The sequence below is a fragment of the Oryzias melastigma genome, linkage group LG20, assembly GCF_002922805.2.
Source record: "Oryzias melastigma strain HK-1 linkage group LG20, ASM292280v2, whole genome shotgun sequence".
NCBI classification, from domain to species: domain Eukaryota; kingdom Metazoa; phylum Chordata; class Actinopteri; order Beloniformes; family Adrianichthyidae; genus Oryzias; species Oryzias melastigma.
Genome location: NC_050531.1, coordinates 9,596,037 through 9,614,714, shown reverse-complemented (window position 1 = coordinate 9,614,714; position 18,678 = coordinate 9,596,037). Strand labels below are relative to the sequence as shown.

Sequence of the window (18,678 nt, the reverse complement as noted above, 5' to 3'; positions counted from 1 at the left end):
AAAAGATAACCTGGAAAAGTAACGTTAAAGGCTTCTTTTAAAGGCAAATAGAAAGTTTATCTTCTCCTAAGCAAAATAAAAATAATGCTTAAATTAGTAACATTTTATTTGTCATTCACAGAAGTAAATTTTACCAAGCAAAAGTTGAAATGAAAGCTTTAAATTAAGAAACACAGAAAACAGAAATAATGAAAAGTTAAGGATTTATAGTATATGGAGCCTCTAGAGGGACATCAAAGTAAAAAAAAGAATAACATTGTTTTTCTAAAAATTTATTGTTTTTTTCTGGTTACTAATTGGTATGCACCAGATTTTTTTTTTTACTTTAATTTTTAGAAAAAAATAAATATTCCATTATTACTTTTCTTTTACTTCAATGTCCCTTTAGGGGCTTTGTAATTTTAAAATTATTTTTGTTTTTAAATTTTTTTTTTAGTTAGTTTTTGTCAAATTTTTGAAGACATTTCATCTTTATACTTAGAGACCATCAACTAAGTAAAAAAAAAATGTTTTTTTTAACTTCAATTTGTTTTTTATGTCAATGTCCCTTAAGGGGCTCTGTAGATTTCAAATTAAGATTTTTTTTTTTTTTTTTTTGCATTTTTTCAAATTTTTGAAGATTTTCTCATCTTTTGACTTGGGGACCATCATCAATCTGTCTATAGGGATGGAAATTAGCCGTAAAGGTTATAATCGTTTATTCTTTTTTAAATGTTATGCTAAATTGTGCTGTACCAAACTTTTGAATTTCACTTTTCCAACATCAGGTGAGAAATATTTTTCAATTTGTTTGATCTTACAATGCAGAATATGGAAAGTATTTGTGATTTGACCAAACTTTGACATAAGCTCAATAAATATTAAAACTAACTGCAAAAATCTACAAATTTTCTTAATGCATAAAAAGAAAAAAAAAGATTTTTTCTTTTATTTATTATAATGGTGTTATATTCATAAATGTGAGTATAAAATGAGCGCGGTGGCATCAGGTGACTCAATTACAGAACAAATAATAATGTTTGCTTTAGCTCAGTTGTTGGCGTATCTGTGGGATTTTGAAAAATGAGACATGTTTTGTCTGTTTCAGCATGCGTTCAGACAGCGCTTCCTTTCTGTAACCAGAACAGATGCCTTATGGGGCCTTTCATGTGCTGGAATGTGTATGTGTGTGTGTTTGCGTGTGTGTGCACCCACATGTGTGAAGCTTTGTTTGTGTGTTTTTATGCTCATGCAGATCCTTTTCCCATCATTCTGCTCACCTAACACTCATGTGTTCTTCTCCACATGTTTAACTGCAGAAAAACCGGAATGTGTGAGTCTGCATGTGTGTGTGTGTTGTTCGTCCACACACACAGACTTTAAAGGACAGAAAAAAGAATAGAGGCCAGTTCTGTGCTCCCAGTCACGATTTGTTGATTTCCAAATCAAACACTATGATTTAATGAATTTCCTGTCCCTGGCGCAAGGCGAGAGGCCTGTTTATTATTGTGATTGCATCCTGTGATGCCTTTTCTTATATCTGACACTTTATATATAAAGTTCTCATGAGAAATGGCCCAGCCCAGAAATGCGGGGGGACAGTCGCAGCCCGCCAGAGCTAAAGCACACACTTGGCAGGAGCTCTGATTGAGCTGTTCTTGGAGGTCACTCGCTTATTGTGTTTCGTACGACCAAGTCAGGGAGGTTAAGTATTACCTGCAGCCGCCCATGCTGGACGCAGACATCATCTGTGTACTTGAACTGTAACCCTGGCACTGTCGGATGGCGCCAGGCCGTGACGCCTTTCTGCTCGTAATCATTTGCATAATGAAACGGCACCACTTTCCTGAATGAGTCACACTTAGAGTGCCAATTTCTGCAGTTGTATGCGTTCACTTGAACAGTAGGAAGCCATATGCAGTCTGCACATTTAAAAATAATCTATTTCTGTAACTTTGCATTAAATTGACACAAAATTTTATGGTTTATCTTTTTTTTTCAGCTTAAATTAAAGATATTGTGTTAGATGGAGCTTATTTCTTTGCAGATTCCATGTGGCCTCCTATCTGCCTGGTTCTATGTAAAGCTCTGTTCTGGTTTGTCTCTACTCAGTGTGTCTCTTTAGACCAGTAGTGTTGCTGGATCCTCACTAGGCGCTTGTTCTTTGCAGCCCGGCTGCACCACGAGCCTGACGGTGTGCTGGAAGAAGCCCAGGGACAGTCGGCCGGGCTGGGCCAGGCTGATGGAGGGCCTCTTGCCTTGGGTCCTGGGAACCTCGACGCTCTTATCTGGCCTGGGCAGGAGGCGCTCTGGGTTTCCTGTGCAAAAATCAGAGTGCTTTCCTCTCGTTGTTTGGCTTCCTCTCCGACGCGAGACGCTTCCCAGCGGCATGATTGTCCCTTCGTCTTCAAACGTGGCACAGTTTGCTTCCTCAAGAGCTTGATCTATTCTTAAGAGCCCCCCCACACACACACTCCCTCCCCCCCACATACCTCCACAGGCCCCTTCCCTCACCAGCTCGCCCTCCATCCCATCCCAGCATCCTCCTCAACCTCCAAAGCCGGAGCACCTCCTCTGCTTTCAGTGCCTTTTCTCGAAAACAGCGCTCAGTGACAGTAAATACGAGGAGGATCCTGTGCCTGCAAAACTCTGAACACTGCTGAGCGGTGACGACAAGGAGACACAGGAATCTCGGAGTTGAATAAGCCACAACACGAAGGATACAAAAGGACACCTGCTTTTCTGGTTATTTATTTATTTTCATGTTTTTTTTTTCCCCAAGCAAAGTGTTTCCCCAGAACAGGCTGCAGCTTCACATTTCATAGACATTATGAGCCAGAATAAGTGCAATTCCACCTTTTCACCAGCCACATTTCTGGAGCTGCTTTGCTTGTTTTTTGGTTTTGTTTTTTTGTGTGTATGAGTGTGAGAGTTTGTGTGTCCTAGAGTGGTACTATAACAGGTGCAAAATCTGCGCCAGGCCTGATCTGATATTCCGACATCCACAAAAGCTGTGAGTTTCTGTCTCAATATTTAGCCGCTGGTTAAAGGTTCAAGTGCAGGAAAGAGAGAGGACAAGCTTTCATTATGGGATGCCTCCAGTTCTCTTGCAAAGACTGACAGTAAGCAGAAGCCTACCATGTAGGAAGTCTGAGACCTTCCTGTGCTGTCCAAATGTCTTCTGTGTGAGTCAAACGACATCAGTTTAACATTTCTGTTGTTTATGTATCGAAAGTTCATCAAAGTGCCTTTTTAAGAGAATGAGTGCCATGAATCCTGGGTGTGTGAGTAAATTGTTCTCTCGTGTGCATGTATTCCAAGTTACGGGTGTCTGCCAATGTGATCCATTCCATGTATACAGATGTTTTATGAGTAATATATGAACCTAATATTTAAATAATTTTATACAACTAACTTTCATATGACAATATTTGCAAACTTTGTATGAATCTGTTAAGACATATTGAAGTGTTACTTTGTGTTTTTTTGCATTAAACTTTGCTCATATTTGTGTGTCGGTTCCATTTAGTTATTTTTGGGGGGGAAACAAAGCAGGACAGCTGCTATAAAGAGTATTTCGGACAGGAAAAGAAGTCAGGAGATGACCTCCACTGTTATGCAAAACCCGAAACAGCACATTCATATTTCCAGCCGCTGCTCACCCTGTTGGCAGGCACACGCTGTATGAAAGTCCTGGATGTTGTCCGTCTCTGTGCATGCTATTTTCTGTCTAACCACCTCCATCCATCACACTCATTTTTTAATTGGTGAATGAATGTGAGGGCGATAGTAGTGAGCGTTGGTGGGTTTGAATGGACCAGTGTGGGGTTAGTGTCGTGCACAGGGTGGGCCTTCGGTAACACATGATCCTGATGCCAAGAGGAAGAGCAATCAGAGAGCGGGAGAGGAGCCGAAGTCAGGGAGGAGGTCAGAGCAGACAGAGGACTGACAACAAGGATGCAGGCAGGAACAGAAGCAGGGCACGTTCACAAACAGCCAGGGAGGTGTCTTAAAGAATGTTACTGATTAAATGTCTGTCGGCTACATTATTACATTTATCATGTAAATTAAGCTATACCAGAATAATAAAAGTAAAATTACAGTTTTAAACAGGTGCTAATTTGGGGATTCAAGACATTTTTTTTTTTGTCAATAAAGAAAAAAGGATACACTCAGTATACAATAATGAATAATATTAAATGCATTTAAATACAGCCATATTACAAACACTCCAACAAATTATAACTTGTAACTTTTTGACAGTTTTTAACGCTTTTTTAAGTTACTTATACAGTAAGAATAGAAAACAACAATATTGACATTTTTGAATGTGATATTTTGCCAGCATGGTCAAATAATTTATGAAATCTTCTTTTAACTGCTTTATAAATAAACCAAAAATATATTATTTTCCATAGAAGTCCTTATGAGGATGATCAATAACATATCTGTTGTTTCCAAAGAGTTCTTAAATGTGAGAAGATCCAGAAGAGGTGATGAAGTGTCTCTGGGCTGTTAGTGTCGATATTAATAGTAATTTAGTCACTTCCCAAAGATAAATTTAGCTTTGAGCGCTTTCGATTCATCAACGTTCAATTTCTTTTTGTACAATAACTCAGTAACATTTGTCTTTTAAAGTACTTTATTGCCTTCTACTGCATCGCAAAGTCTATCAAATTTGAAAACTCGGGAAAAAAAGAAATAATTTTGCCTCTTTAAGCACAAATTACAAAAAAAATGTAAAATATTAACTAAATGCATTAAACTGAACTTTCCAAAAATAAAAGAAAAACACATAAAATAAGAACAACACTCATTTTAACGTATCTCATGTAGCCTGTAACACTTTTATTTATTCTTATGTTTGTCGCTGGTCAAAACTGATACTCTAATTATGATAGTAAATATTTTAACTTAATTTATGTATTTTTTAAATAGTAATCACAGTTGCTAAAGACTTTGAATCTTTAAACAAACTGATTTATAAAAATTGTGCTGGAACTCAACAACATTTTTACAAATTCAGGTCATTTCTTTTGTAGTTAATTACCTATATTATATCTATTTTACGTATTCAATTAAGTTGTAATATTACGAAACAATTTTAACAAAAGAAAACAGTAACAAAGAAATTAAGGCGACAAAACTAAAATATTATTTTTTTATTTTAGAAAAACTACAATTAATGCAAAGGCAGGAAGAATAATCATCATCCATTTATTTTTTAGCCTATAAACCTTTTGTTAATCACATTACATTCAATTATAGAATTTTTTAAAAAGTAAAAGCAGTTTGCAATATTTCATCAATTATTTGACTTATTATAAATGGCAGTAAAACATTAAATAACATACGTTTAGTTATAATATTTATCTTATTTCTTTTATTTAGAAAAAATAATCACCTTTCACAAAAACTTTTTGCAGTGATTTTTTTTTTTTACTTTTGAACCGAAAAAAAAGACTTTTTAATTAGCAAAATCACTTTTTTTTATTTCCAAACTGATAATTCCCACACTTCAGCCGGTATGTAATCTATGATTTTGTGGGATGACTCCTCAAGAATGCCAGGAAGCTAACTGACAGGATGACAACACCACCTCCGCATCCTTCAACAATACAGCATTGACTCGCACCCTGACGCTCCGTCATGGTCAGGACAGCGAAAGAGGACGTTACGCTGTTGATATAAATGGTTCAAATCAAGCAGCGACGATCAAGGCATTTCCCGGTGTTCTGATCTTCCTCCTGCTGAGCGCAGCTGAGAAAAACACACACACACACACCTGGAAGTATCATATAATATCTTGTGTCAACACAGCTGAATGTCTCTCCTCCTTGTGCTCCTCCTGAAGGTGTGTGTGTCCGTCCTCCTCCTCTCTGTGGAGCCCGGTGTCAGAGAGCCTCCCTGCCTCATCTGCACACAATCACATCCTGAGTGTTGCTCATAGACAGGAAGTGCTGCAGGGGAAGAAAAAGGTAGAGATTTTTTTTTTTTTTTTTCCACAAAATGTTTTGAATGCATTTGAATCTGTTTCACAGAACTTCTCCAGCATGCATGTATAAATGCTTACTGTATGCTATTGTCAAGTTTTGACCTGGCTAATTAGTTGGAAGTGGGCAGGAGGTCTGGCTCCACAACCTCCATTGTTTGCCCGGCATGGAAAACATGATTCTTGTCACTGGTGGCAGAGGTAATGAGCCTTTCAAACGTGTTTTTCCACGTTTGCTGATGTGGATGTTTGTGCTCCACACAGACTGTGGGGGTCCTGACTGTTGCAAAAGCCTTTGTGTCTGGGGTGTATCGCTGCGTCGCCTCCAACGCTGTCGGCTCCGACCACCTAGACATCCACTTCTACGTAACAGGTGATGACAGACAAGAGGAATCACCAACTGCACAAGTGACTAACACATTCTGTCTACACATTTCTCTCTTATTCCCCAAAGTCCCAAAGTTTTTCCAACTCCTTTTACTTCTCCTAAAATGACAATAATCTTTCATATGTACAACTGAGTCAAAGCTGGTGTTACGCAAGCGTGACCTTTTAAAAAATCTCCCAAGTTTCCCATGAAATTCTAACAATCTGCCACTTGAATGGACTTTATTAAAATCTGTAAAGACCCACTCCGATGAAAATTGGGTTTTTAACATTTCTCATGATGGAGGACATACAGTATATCAAGAAAAATAAGCTCAAAATTGTATTTCCGATTATTTCTTTATTCAAATCATGGTGAATCAGGAAAAATGCAAACATTTTGTAGCAGTGATGTAGATGCTAAAGTTGGTGTACCACAAGTTTCCTGCTCCTCTTCATTTGAATGCATCCAGTTGTAAATAAATAGATCCATGAACGTCTTTGTTTTCCTTGTCTGCGCTGGAATCTGGCTCACAACTGTACGGCTGGATAGCTCCAATACTGCTCGCCATTTTTGTTGCTCCAGTAAAGTTAGGTTACGGCTTTAACATAGCATGTAAACAAATGATGATGGGAAGTGGGGCAGGCTTACTAGTCAGAGACAAATTTCTAATTAACTCCGGCCGCTCTGCAGAAACTATGTCCTAGAAAATGACAGGTTTTTGTATTTTGGCTAAAAGCTGAATGATCATAATTAAACAACACTTTTACAATCAATAAAAAGATGATCGGAGTGGGACTTTCAAAACTTGTGCAAGAAATTATAATTAGCAAACAACGGAAATGGGCAGAAGGAAATTGTGGGGAACTTTGTGCACATTTATAAACTGCAAATGCAAGGAAAATCTTTTTCTGGAGAGTAAATCTACTCTTTGCAAAAAAAAAGGGGTGGCTTTTGCATACAAAAATAAATGCAAAAAAAAGAATACTAAGAAAGTATTGTTTCAGGAAAAATTGTCTTGATTGCTTTTCGTCTTATCAAGTAACTTTTTGTAGTTTAAGATGTCTTTGTGACAAGACTTTCTTCTTAAAATCCTCATTCTTGATAAGACAATTTTTGCAGAGAAATAAAACTGAAACTAACATTTTTCACCAGCAAAACATTTGTTCTAATCAGGAACCAAAAAACAAAACACACACATATATATAAGGAAACAAATCTGAGTTGCGAGTCACAACAATGACACAGTTTCAGTCTCACTATCACTTAGATATGGGTCACCCTAGTGTTTCAGGTGAAACATTTTTATGTGTAAAATAGTGCGTGTGTGTTGGAGTTTCAGGCTCCATTGAGCTGATGGTGTCTGAGCAACATCGAAACAGGAACCTGGGGCTCTTATCGTCCCACTTCCCTACGCAGCGCACTTCCTTGGACTGGCAGGTCCACTTTATTTTGGGAGGCCTTGGGGTGTTCGGGAAAGATAAACACTATCTACCATCAGGAAACTCTCGAGCCGTTTCCACGGGAAGTTTCAAATGGCTAAAGTAAATATAAAGGCTTTTCACTGTATTCCACTAACTGCTTTTGCCCACAATAGCCATTCAAGATTGTCATCAAGGGTTAAGAAAATGGAGGATCTCTGAAATCGGCTCTCCTGGCTTCAGGCTGCACTCATGACTTGTGTGCAGACAAACTGAGACGGCATCTCAAACGGGAGAACTCCATCTTTCCTCCTCATCCATCTCCAGTTTTTTTTTTCTCCAGATGTCCCGGGAGGTTTTTGCGTAAAGCAGCAAGAGGAGGAGGCCAGAGAGGGCGGAGACCTCCACCTCACCTGTTTGGCCAACAAATACCTTTACGCTGCGTTGTCATGGCAACCGGTGAAGGAATCCCGCTTCCCTGCTCCGATTATTCACCAGCACACTACGGGGAATTTCTCCAGCTCCCTGGTGCTGTTGCTAAGCAACCTGACAGCTCGAGACTCTGGAATCTACAGATGCTCCACCCGCCACCTTTTCACCGGGAAGGTGACTCACCTGGACACGCAGGTGGTCGTCACAAGTAAGTATTCTACTCTTTCTTAGTTTTCTGGAGCTGATTAATGCAAAAAGTTTCTTGATGGATCAAAAGAGCAGATGTTTGTGTCCATGCAAGAATTTTTCAACGTTAATATAGTGCAGGTTAAAAAACTAAAGTAATAAATTCAGTCAAAACTACTTTTTTAGAACTTTATTTTAAATTAGTAAATGGTGAAACTCCATCACTTTTTTTAAGTATTACTTCAGTAAAATTTTCTGTCGTTGTGCACCATTGATGCACAAAGTTAAAAATCCTGTCATGTTGCCATCTAGTTTCATTGCAAACACATGCAAACAAACATGCACGCTCTCGCAGAGATCTTGCTGCTTGGGAAATGCTCCCCCCCACTTCTCAGCTTCCTGGGGCCCCACCCTACTGTAGCTTTGCTCTTGTGCTCCAGTTCAGCACCTCTTTCACGTGGGAATGAGCTCTTGTCTGGAGGAAGAGCACACAATGGCATTTCCCACAATGCCACTTTTACAGGCCCCTGCTCAGGGCTGGAGGAACAATCAGCCAATCAGACACTGTCAGGCTCGGCCCCCGCGGACAATCATCAATTGTTGTCCTGGAGGAAGATAGGGGAAACAACAATCAGTCGCTGTGGTTAAGTAACTTTTCTTCGCGTCTTTTACCGCTTGTCTATACAATCAGGACTCAACACGTCAATTTCCTCTCTTTGGACTCCCACAAGGGACTGACTAGAAACGGGGTGACCAGCAAGTGGTCAGGGTGGATGGAAAAATAAAAGATAAAAACCGAAACTCTTGGACTAAAATAGATTTAGCAAGAGTTTTTAGCTTTACTCATGATGGAATGAATAGTTGCTGAAAAGTAATTGTTCTGCAGAATGAAAATAAGACATTTTTGCCCAAACTTGACTCACAAACTCCCTTCTGAGGATGTGTCACCAGCTTCCGACCACAATCATATGAGAGAAAATGATATTGTTTCATTTCTCTTTTACACCTAAAATAACCTTACAGTAAAAATGTGTCAACTAGAAGTTTTAAAATAATTTTCCAGTCTTCCACCATGTGAAATTTACTTTAAGATATAAAGTAAAACAAAGCATTCAAGCAGTCTCGTTAACACTTTTCGTCATCATTGTTTTATGCCAAAAAAAAGAGCTAAAAATACCCAAATGAAAAATGCAGTTTTCCTTCTTTCACAGAACACTGAAATGTTTGAGGCAAACGGAGGTCAGTTAGAAGCAGGAAAACAGACCATTGGCTCCCTCAGCTGTCCAAAATGTCAACAAGAATAAAAGAAATCAGTGGAACAAATAAAGATGGCTGGAAAAATAAAGGTTTCATTTAGTTTTTAATGATAGCACAAATTAATATGTGAGTTATTACATATCACATCCTCTCTGTATTAGTTAAGTTTTATTAATAATTTTTTTTATCGTTGTGCATTTTTGGCATTAATAGATTTCTGTTGCATCCGAAAACAGTTATGCTTTTATTTTGAAAATTTGTGTTTTTTAAGAGTAAAAACCTCAGAAAAATATTTAAAGTTGGGATTTTTATTTTTATATCAACTCTGAATATAAATCAAATAGAAAATGTTATATTTGGAAGTTTTAGAGAAAAATATAGATATGCAATTAGCCTTTTTAAAGAACTTCAAATTTTTTAAATTTAGATTTAAAGTCAAGAAGTTTTCTTTGAGATGTAAATGTTTGATTTGTGTACTGCAAAATTATTTGAGAACTTGTTCAATTAAAATATTTAACAAACTTAAAATCTCTCTATATATATTTTTTCTAAATCCTCATAATTGTTGATTACTGTGGGAAAATATGAATAAAATTTTCAAATACCTTAAAAAATTATATTTCCCTTAAACATAAATTACAAAAAACTATAAATCATGATTAACAAATAGTTTTCAACATTAAGCACCAATTTTAGGGGTTTTATCAAACTTTTGTCTCTCTGGTTAATATCTATTTTTTTATTGACAATTTATTTGAGTGTTTATGTACTCAAGTATATATAAAATTTAGTACTTTTTAAAACACAAAAACACATGTATTCATGGTGTTTAGTTAATAATAACTGATGAAAACATTTTTAATTTGTTAAAAAAAATTACAGTAGTTATAAATACCATTCTGTTATTTCTTTATGCATCACAAAAATGAAATTTACAAAAATATGAAGGAACCTCTCAAACAATGTTCTATCTAATTGCATTTTAATGAAGCATATTTGTATTTTCTGATCTATCATGCTCACACTCATGTCCCTGTTATGTTTGTGCGTTTCTCTTCAGCTCTGAAAGCCCCCGTGCTTCTGGGTAATCTGACCGACTGCACCGTCAACGTAAGCGCATCAGTGACCCTCGGCTGTCTGTCTCACGGCGTCCCACCTCCAACCATCACTTGGTACAAAGATGAGCAGCTTCTGCAGCCGGGATCAGGTAAAAAATAAAATAATCGAGTTCGTCTTCTTAAGATGTGAGAAGTCTACTCAGCACTTTCCTCCATTTTTAGGGATTGTCATTGAAAGAGATGGGAGCCTCCATATTGACAGAATCACGGCGGAGGACCAGGGCCTGTATACGTGTCAGGCCATCAATGAGAGGGGATCTGTGGAGACTTCAGCCCATATATGGGTCAGCAGTAAGTACAGTATGTGCAAACATGTCTGCCTTTGAAGGGCTGTTGTCTAACTCTTATGTATGTATAAATGCTCATTGTTCCCAGCTCTTTAAACAGGTGTACACACATATCACAGTATATCACATTGTTTTCAGGCTGTATTTACATACGGAGGTGTGGTTGTGTCAGTTCTATTAATGGAAGATGATGCACATCAGTTTCTGAGTAAACACTGATCAAAGTAGACCTTAACATAAACGCACTCAGCCTTTTGTTCAGTTTTCCTCATTCACACACAAACACACACTCACACATCCGGGGGCAGCAGAGGAGGTGGAGCTCTGAGGAAGCAGTAGTGGCGGATTCGCTTCCCACTCCAGGTTTGGAAAGAGGGGCGGCTGTATATGTGTGTGTGTGTGTTTGTTGTCGTGTTCCGATCAGCCAGGAAGGAAGCCGTCTCCCGTTTTTATTTCCTCCGGAAGGGCCCAGCCTGCATCTCAGTGAGGCTGTAGTGAGCCTTTTTTCACCCTCCTATTAATAAAAGATGAAATATGAACTGTGTGGATAGTTAAGAGGAATGAAACATGCTTTTCTGCAGAAAGAAAACAGGAAATGTCTGACTCAGAAAGTTCATTTTTGCACCAAAGCATCTATTCAGACTGAAAGAAACCAGTGATAGGATGACATAGCGCTTCACTTTTAGCATAAATGTCTGTCTTTTGCGCTCACAGGTGTGTCAGAAACTTCATTTCTGGAAATTCCCACACTCGTTTGTACCTGCGTGGTGGCCACTCTCTTCTGGCTTCTGCTCACGCTCCTCATTCGCAAAATGAGACAGGTGAGAAGCAACAAGAAAACATTTCTATTTCAAGAAGAGGAAGTGAAACACCAACAAATTTTTGGAAAAAAATGTTGTTTTGGTGATTGTTTTTTCCAAGTTAGCCTAATGTGTTAGCAAGCAGTTTTTCTTTTTGCAATATTTTCTTTATTTTGTGTTTTTAAACATGTTTTTCCTAAAACTTCTAATTATGTGCATTGCTAAATAATTGAAATTTGCTGAATTTGAAACAGTTTCAAAGTAAACTGAAGGGTTATTTAACAGGCTTTTCTTTTTATCATTATTTTTATCATCTCTTTAAAGTTTTTTTCAAATATCCTATAAACTATAAAGTTTTTTTGCATTTTACTAGACTATTTTCCAATTCTGCTTTTAATTCAAGTCCAACAGCTCAAACACCAAACCAGGATACCTGTCCATCGTGTTCGACACAGGAGAGGGGCCATCTGAGGAGCAGTGTGATCGACTGCAGTACGACCCTCATCAATGGGAGTTCCCTCGGGAGCACCTTAAATTAGGTATTATTTTATAAAAGTCTGGAATCCAAGGGAAGGAGTATTTAGAATGGTATAAATGACACAAGAATTTTCTCATAGGTCTTATCTGATAAATTATTGGGAGGGACTCACTTCATTAATGAGCCTGCATGCTTGTGTTGTCTGTGGTGGAGCTAATCAGCCTCTGTATGGGGTGTTTCTGCTGTGTTTACTGGAACTAATCAGGTCCCAGTATCACCAGGGTGGGATTTGTTTAGATGGAAAGCTGATGAGGCATGAAATCTTTTGCTATCAGGATCTCATGTCTGGAATGGACGTGAAAATTAATTAATTGACACACCTCCCAAAAATCTCTGCTCGCTCTCTTAGGAAAATCTCTTGGGCGTGGAGCTTTTGGTAAAGTGATGCAGGCGTCCGCTTTCGGTATTGACAGTGCCTCCAGCTGCAAGACGGTTGCCGTCAAGATGCTCAAAGGTTGCAACAAACAGTGATTTTACCAGAAACAATCAAGTCTGTGATGACTAGCTTTGCCATCTTTGTCCACCAGAGGGAGCCACAGCCAGTGAACAGAAGGCTCTGATGACGGAACTGAAGATCCTGAACCACATTGGAAATCACCTGAATGTTGTCAACCTCTTGGGGGCCTGCACAAAGCCAGGAGGTCTGCAGAAATGGTTGTTTACGTCAATTCAAAAATGCTTGAGTTGTATTTACTTGGGTGCTTTTTTTTCCAAAACAGGACCGCTGATGGTCATTGTTGAGTACTGTCGCTTTGGAAACCTGTCAGCTTTCCTCAGGAAAAAAAGAGATGTGTACATACACAACCAGGTAAACTCTGTGTAGTGTGCAAAAAGGATTCTAGTGATGCATACAAAACCTCCTATTCACAAATGTGCACACAATCTAGAATGTTGCTAAACTAAAGTATACTTTTTTGCCAAAAAAAAGTAACTTCTTCAATTAGTTTAACACTTGAAATGTTATCAGTTCTCATGCAGAACATTTACTTCCTTATTTTTTTTCACGTTTTCACACACAACTGAAGTGTTTTGTAACTTTCCACGCCAGCGAGTGTTTCTTGTAGAACCTGTGGCCTTACACGCAAAACAACAATTTTCCTTTTCTGGCAATAAATAACGCTTCTTTTCACCATGTCAGCTGCATGGAAGAGCGGATGATGAGTCAGGGTGTGGCGACAACGTGTCCACCAAAGCATTGTCTGAGTCAGACTCAAAAGACAACAGTTGTGGTAAGACAGAAGTTTTTCCAAACTGTTTACATGAGCTTTCTACCATCACGTTTGTCCCTCTTCCAGAACCAAAGTCAGCCTCCCCTCTCCTTCTGGAGGACCTCATTTCTTTCAGCTTCCAGGTGGCTCGTGGGATGGAGTTTCTGGCCTCTCGCAAGGTCTGACGACGTGCTGAACTCCAACACACACATGTACCCATGAGCTTCATTATCTGTGCTTTCTGTGTCCCGTCATCAGTGCATTCACAGAGATCTGGCAGCGAGGAACGTGTTGCTGTCTGAAAACAAAGTGGTGAAGATCTGTGATTTTGGCCTGGCCAGAGACATTTACAAAGACCCCGACTACGTCCGCAAGGGAGACGTAAGCACATGATCTGCATACTATTGCACCTTTTCCATTAAGATTTAAAAGCATGGAAATATAACCATTCACATCTTTTATGTTTCCTCTGCACAACCAGATGTCAAAAATAGTCTCCAGACAGGATGCAGACAGTGTGTGTGTTTTTTTTTAAACAGTAGGATTGATTTGATTAAAAACGTTAACTATTACTATCCAACCAAATCCATTGTTAGAAACTGAAATGGAAATACATCCACATCCTGCAGAAAAAAAGCTCACAACACTCACAGACTAGACAAACAGGACGTCAATCAAAGAGGTAACAATAAGTCAAAGGTGGCCCTGAAGCTCCTGCAAAACTACAGTGTTTTTTTAACTTCACTGATAAGATCTGCATGGAGACGACAGCATCATGTTTTACTTGGAATTATAAATTTTATGTCATGTTATAATATATACACATATATATATATATATATATATATATATATATATATATATCTTTTAGAAGATGTAAAAAAAAATTTAAACAAGTTCCATGTTGATTACCGTGTTTTCCAGAGTATAAGTCACAGTTTTTTACATAGTTTAGCCAACGGTGTGACTTATACTCAGGAGAGACTTATTTGTGTGTTTTTTTTTTACATAAATAGACTCATATATTTGTTATTTTCTCAGTAAACATCGGTTGTCCTTTAGCGGTTTTCTCCGCTAACAACCTCTAGAGGGTGCTGCATCCGAGTATAAGTATTTGCTACTGACAGCGACAGAAGAAGGGTCGTCCAAAACAAACACGGAAGAGAATCAGATTGTTTTCCGCTTAAACTTTGATAATTTTCTTATACAGATTGAAAGATTGTTATTATTGCATTTATTTATTTATTTATGTTTTAGCTACACTGGGCTTGGCGAATTTGCTCTGAAACATCTGATTTTTCTCCCAAAAGTGCAACTTACACTCCAGAGCGACTTATATAAGGTTTTCTTCTTGTTGATTAGATATGTTTTGCTCTTGCGATTTATATTCCGGAAAAGACGGTAATTGGAAAAAGTATGAATCAGTAGCAAAAAAAATTTGTCATAATTACAAATGTCATAATTAAATTTTCATTGCATGTTGCAAGAGAAAATTGTATAAAATGTGTATAAAAACCCTTCTAAGGAGATGTATAGTAAAAAAAAAAGGGAATCAAGAAAAAATAAAAGATTTTCAATTGTTTCTCATTTTTCAGTTTTTCTTTCTGTTCTGGAATGATTGTTGCCTCAAAAAAGAGAAAACATGTTCTTTTTATGCTTATCAATCATGCATGTTGTGCTACTAATAGAAAATTCATTTTGGAAAGAATCCAGATTGTATGTTTTATCCTCTTTGATAAAAACCTTTATTTTAAATATCTGACAGGCTCGTCTCCCTCTGAAGTGGATGTCTCCGGAGTCCATTTTTGACAAGATTTTTACCACACAGAGCGACGTGTGGTCTTATGGTATTCTGCTGTGGGAGATCTTCTCTTTGGGTGAGGAGTTATTGCTTTAGTGATTGTCTTTTTTTAACTGGAGGATCCATTTGGTTATGATTGTACAATGATGTGTATCTATTTGTCCATCAGGAGCATCTCCTTACCCTGGTCATCACATAGATGAGGACTTCTGCCTCCGACTTAAGAGGGGGACGAGGATGAGAGCCCCAGATTACAGCACACCTGAGATGTGGGCTGCTGTCTTTTTTATCAATTATATCCATAAAGCTGTTTTTTTTATTATAGTTGTATCAAATTTGGTGATATAATCCATAAATACATCAAGGCACCAAACAAGAAATAATAATTACAGATTCTTAGGGTAGGAGCTTAAATCCATATCTATATTAAATCTATATTAAGTATTTTTAAATTATGGATCTTTTGAAAACTAAACCCAGTCTTTTGTGAAAAAAAATGTTTGCAAAAAAAATCCTCCAGGAAAATTTTCATAAACAGTATTTAAATAAACCTATAAAGAGGGAATGTTTGGGATGAAGGGTGACACCTAGTGGCAAAAGTGGCAAATTTCATTTAACTAAATCTTGTTTTTTTACGTGTTTATTTCTAATTGAACAATGAACTAATGAACATTACAAGACATGGTAATGTTTAAATAATAAGTGTTTACATACAGAGGGAACAAAAGCAAAGTGAATGCCAATATACAACCCTAAACAAAAAATAAAACTAAAGTTAAATCTGAGCAGATCCTAAACTAATAATTTCAGGGGGGTTTTGATACATCTTTAGAAAGAAAAGGAAAGTTTTCAATCTATTATTTTATCGTTTGTTCTTAAGAAGTTTGAATTCATTTTTAAATGTTCATCCTGTCAGGGGTCTCTATAAAATATCAATGCTTTAAAACAAAAATCCTTACTTTTACTGTTTTTTAAATTCAAAGGTAACTATAAAGTTGTGCACTGTGATGAGTTAAAGAGCAGCCTGTTGTGTGTTTGTCTGCACAGTTACAGTATAATGCTGGCATGTTGGGAGGGCGATCCTTCAGATCGACCAACGTTCACCAACCTGGTGGAGACACTCGGGGACCTGCTACAAGCCAAGGTGCAGCAGGTCAGAGAGGTTCAAACCCTCATGCTACACACACACCGGGTATGTGATGCACTTCGATGTTCACTACCCAGTACCAGCACATATTGGGAAAGTTGGTGTGAAATGTTGAAGTGAATCTTGCTCCAGGTTTTTTCTTTCACAATTATTAATTTTTCCTTCATGTTCGCTTTTCAAAAAGATGGCACCTCCATGAATGAAAAAGTATACGTTACTATCAAATCTGAGTCCTTGATTGGTGTTCAACGACTGCACGTTTTGTACATGGAGCCCAAAAACAGACAAATATGTGTTGCAATGCATTGTCGTTTGGATTTTGACATTATAAACCCATGAAAATTTAAAATACAATTGATTTTTTTAATTCAATATTTCATTTTTTTTATTGTAATATTGAATTGTCGATTGAAAATTGCATAATAATTTGGGTTGTGGATGAAAAAACTTCCATAGTTGTGTTTGTGACTGCATATACTTTTCAATGGAAGTGGCCGCTTGAATGTGCACTGCAGAGCCCGTTGTGAACGTAGCATTAGAGTTATTTTATGCAGGAAAAGTGAGAAGATGTCTCCATAAAAACATTAGTGCAATGTTTGTGTTTTACCCCAGCAGAATGGAAAGGACTACATTCCTCTGAGATTCTTCATGAATGAAGCCGTCCGTCCCTCAGAGGCCTTTACAGAAAACCCTCTTGCAGTAACCAACCTAAGGTGGGAAAACTTCAGTGATAGCATCAAACACGTCAGATATTGACCTTTTTTGGTGCTCTAAATTAAAAAAAAAAGGAAGAAGAAGTTAGCATGTAGAAAGATCACAACACCCTGTCTTAAATTTGGAATCTTTCTCATCAGCTACATGAGGGGTATGGCCACACTTCAGACTTTTGAGGAATTGCATTGTGGGGAACAAGAAAGCTCTGATGTAAGACGATGACTTTACTTCCACTTGCACACACGTTTGAATAAAACCCACTATAAATAAATATGATTTCATCCACATGTGAACATTCTCGACTGTAGGATGAGCAGAGCGACAGTGGGATGGTCCTGTCGTCCGAAGAGCTGAAGAATGTGGTGAAGAGTAACACCAAGAACAAGAAAGTCAGCAGGTTTGGCTTCAAATAATGCAAAAAAAAGAAACATTTTAAGTAAAATGAATTCAAATTTTAGCATTTCCAGGTGCATAAAATAGTTTCTGTTGAATTTTGTGTCCAGGTTCTTTACCTTCGCTAAGTGTCGAGACCATCAGGTGCCTTTCATGTGTGGGAACATCCCTGGTCGCCATGACGACGATCCTTCCATCCTCCCTTGTGGCTGGGAGTCAGATGAAGGCTGCTCCCCGCCTCCTGACTACAACTCCGCCTTCATCTACCCCTCCAGCTTGGAACCCTCTGTAACTCCCTGATAACTTTTTTCTTTCTTAGTGCTCTCTACCTCTTTGCATCTGCTTTTTTTGTTGTTTTTCACCTTTCCATCTAAAACATAGCTGTACGTGACACTACTTACCCTCAAACATAAGCTGCACGTTTTTAGCATTAGAGCTTCTTGTACTGTCTGGTACCTCATACCCAAAGCTTTGAGGAGAGGAACGCTGCTGTAGGAAATTACTGTTCCTCTTCCACAGCTAATTTATGCTGGAAAAAAACTATATCCACTGATATATAATGGTATATTTGTCCGTAATTCATGTAAATTACATTTATTTGGTTAGTGCCTATATTCTTCAAATCTATAAAATGTCTTTAGAGTGACTCAGGATGATCAAACTGTCTGCATTTTATTTTATAAAGCTTAAAAACTGTAAATTGAATGCATATTATGTTTTCTTCTTTTTAAAAAGTTTAAAACTCTCAGGAAGCTGACGAACTTGAACGGCGGACAGGATTTGACTGTAGAATTCCACATCAGATTCTTCTATTTTGGTATATTAGTTCTAAAAGGGGATTACATTTCATTACTAATTTAGTTTAGGGGCAAAAGTTTAAAAGCAGACGATTATAAAATCCGACTTATTTGCTTTCAAAACATTTGGTCAGTGCTTGTACTTGCTGAACAGAATTTGAAAGTAAATATCTATAACCTCATTCACAGAGAAAACGACACATCCTGTTTTCAATCTTCTTTTGACATCGTGTGGTTATGC

At 37.7% G+C, this 18,678-nt stretch overlaps 1 protein-coding gene and 1 long non-coding RNA gene across 7 annotated transcripts in view; one reads left to right on the top strand and one right to left on the bottom strand.

Annotated features, from left to right (window-relative positions):
* Positions 1–18,619, top strand: part of flt1 (fms related receptor tyrosine kinase 1) — a 31,817-nt gene extending 13,198 nt beyond the window's left edge. Inside the window, exons 11-30 of one of the 6 annotated variants that reach the window (XM_036217392.1) lie at positions 5,834–5,957; positions 6,236–6,344; positions 8,103–8,399; positions 10,695–10,841; positions 10,915–11,043; positions 11,754–11,860; positions 12,243–12,378; positions 12,727–12,831; positions 12,905–13,018; positions 13,097–13,185; positions 13,516–13,606; positions 13,673–13,764; positions 13,844–13,966; positions 15,351–15,462; positions 15,556–15,655; positions 16,434–16,530; positions 17,149–17,246; positions 17,388–17,457; positions 17,556–17,644; positions 17,751–18,619. In XM_036217392.1, the coding sequence (XP_036073285.1) occupies positions 5,834–5,957; positions 6,236–6,344; positions 8,103–8,399; positions 10,695–10,841; positions 10,915–11,043; positions 11,754–11,860; positions 12,243–12,378; positions 12,727–12,831; positions 12,905–13,018; positions 13,097–13,185; positions 13,516–13,606; positions 13,673–13,764; positions 13,844–13,966; positions 15,351–15,462; positions 15,556–15,655; positions 16,434–16,530; positions 17,149–17,246; positions 17,388–17,457; positions 17,556–17,644; positions 17,751–17,940 (2,419 nt within the window). In that variant the 3' untranslated portion in view covers positions 17,941–18,619. Of the gene's footprint in view, positions 1–2,149; positions 3,491–5,541; positions 5,643–5,833; positions 5,958–6,235; positions 6,345–8,102; positions 8,400–10,694; positions 10,842–10,914; positions 11,044–11,753; positions 11,861–12,242; positions 12,379–12,726; positions 12,832–12,904; positions 13,019–13,096; positions 13,186–13,515; positions 13,607–13,672; positions 13,765–13,843; positions 13,967–15,350; positions 15,463–15,555; positions 15,656–16,433; positions 16,579–17,145; positions 17,247–17,387; positions 17,458–17,555; positions 17,645–17,750 lie in introns of those variants that run through there. The other 5 variants (XM_024280301.2, XM_036217391.1, XM_024280297.2 and 2 more) reach the window with 5 other exon arrangements.
* LOC118600245 lies at positions 5,409–8,293 on the bottom strand. The gene is made up of 2 exons (XR_004949856.1): positions 8,192–8,293; positions 5,409–5,939 (listed from the first exon to the last, which is right to left on the bottom strand). It is a non-coding gene; the product is annotated as an uncharacterized LOC118600245 (long non-coding RNA).
* Positions 18,620–18,678: the final 59 nt, after the last annotated feature.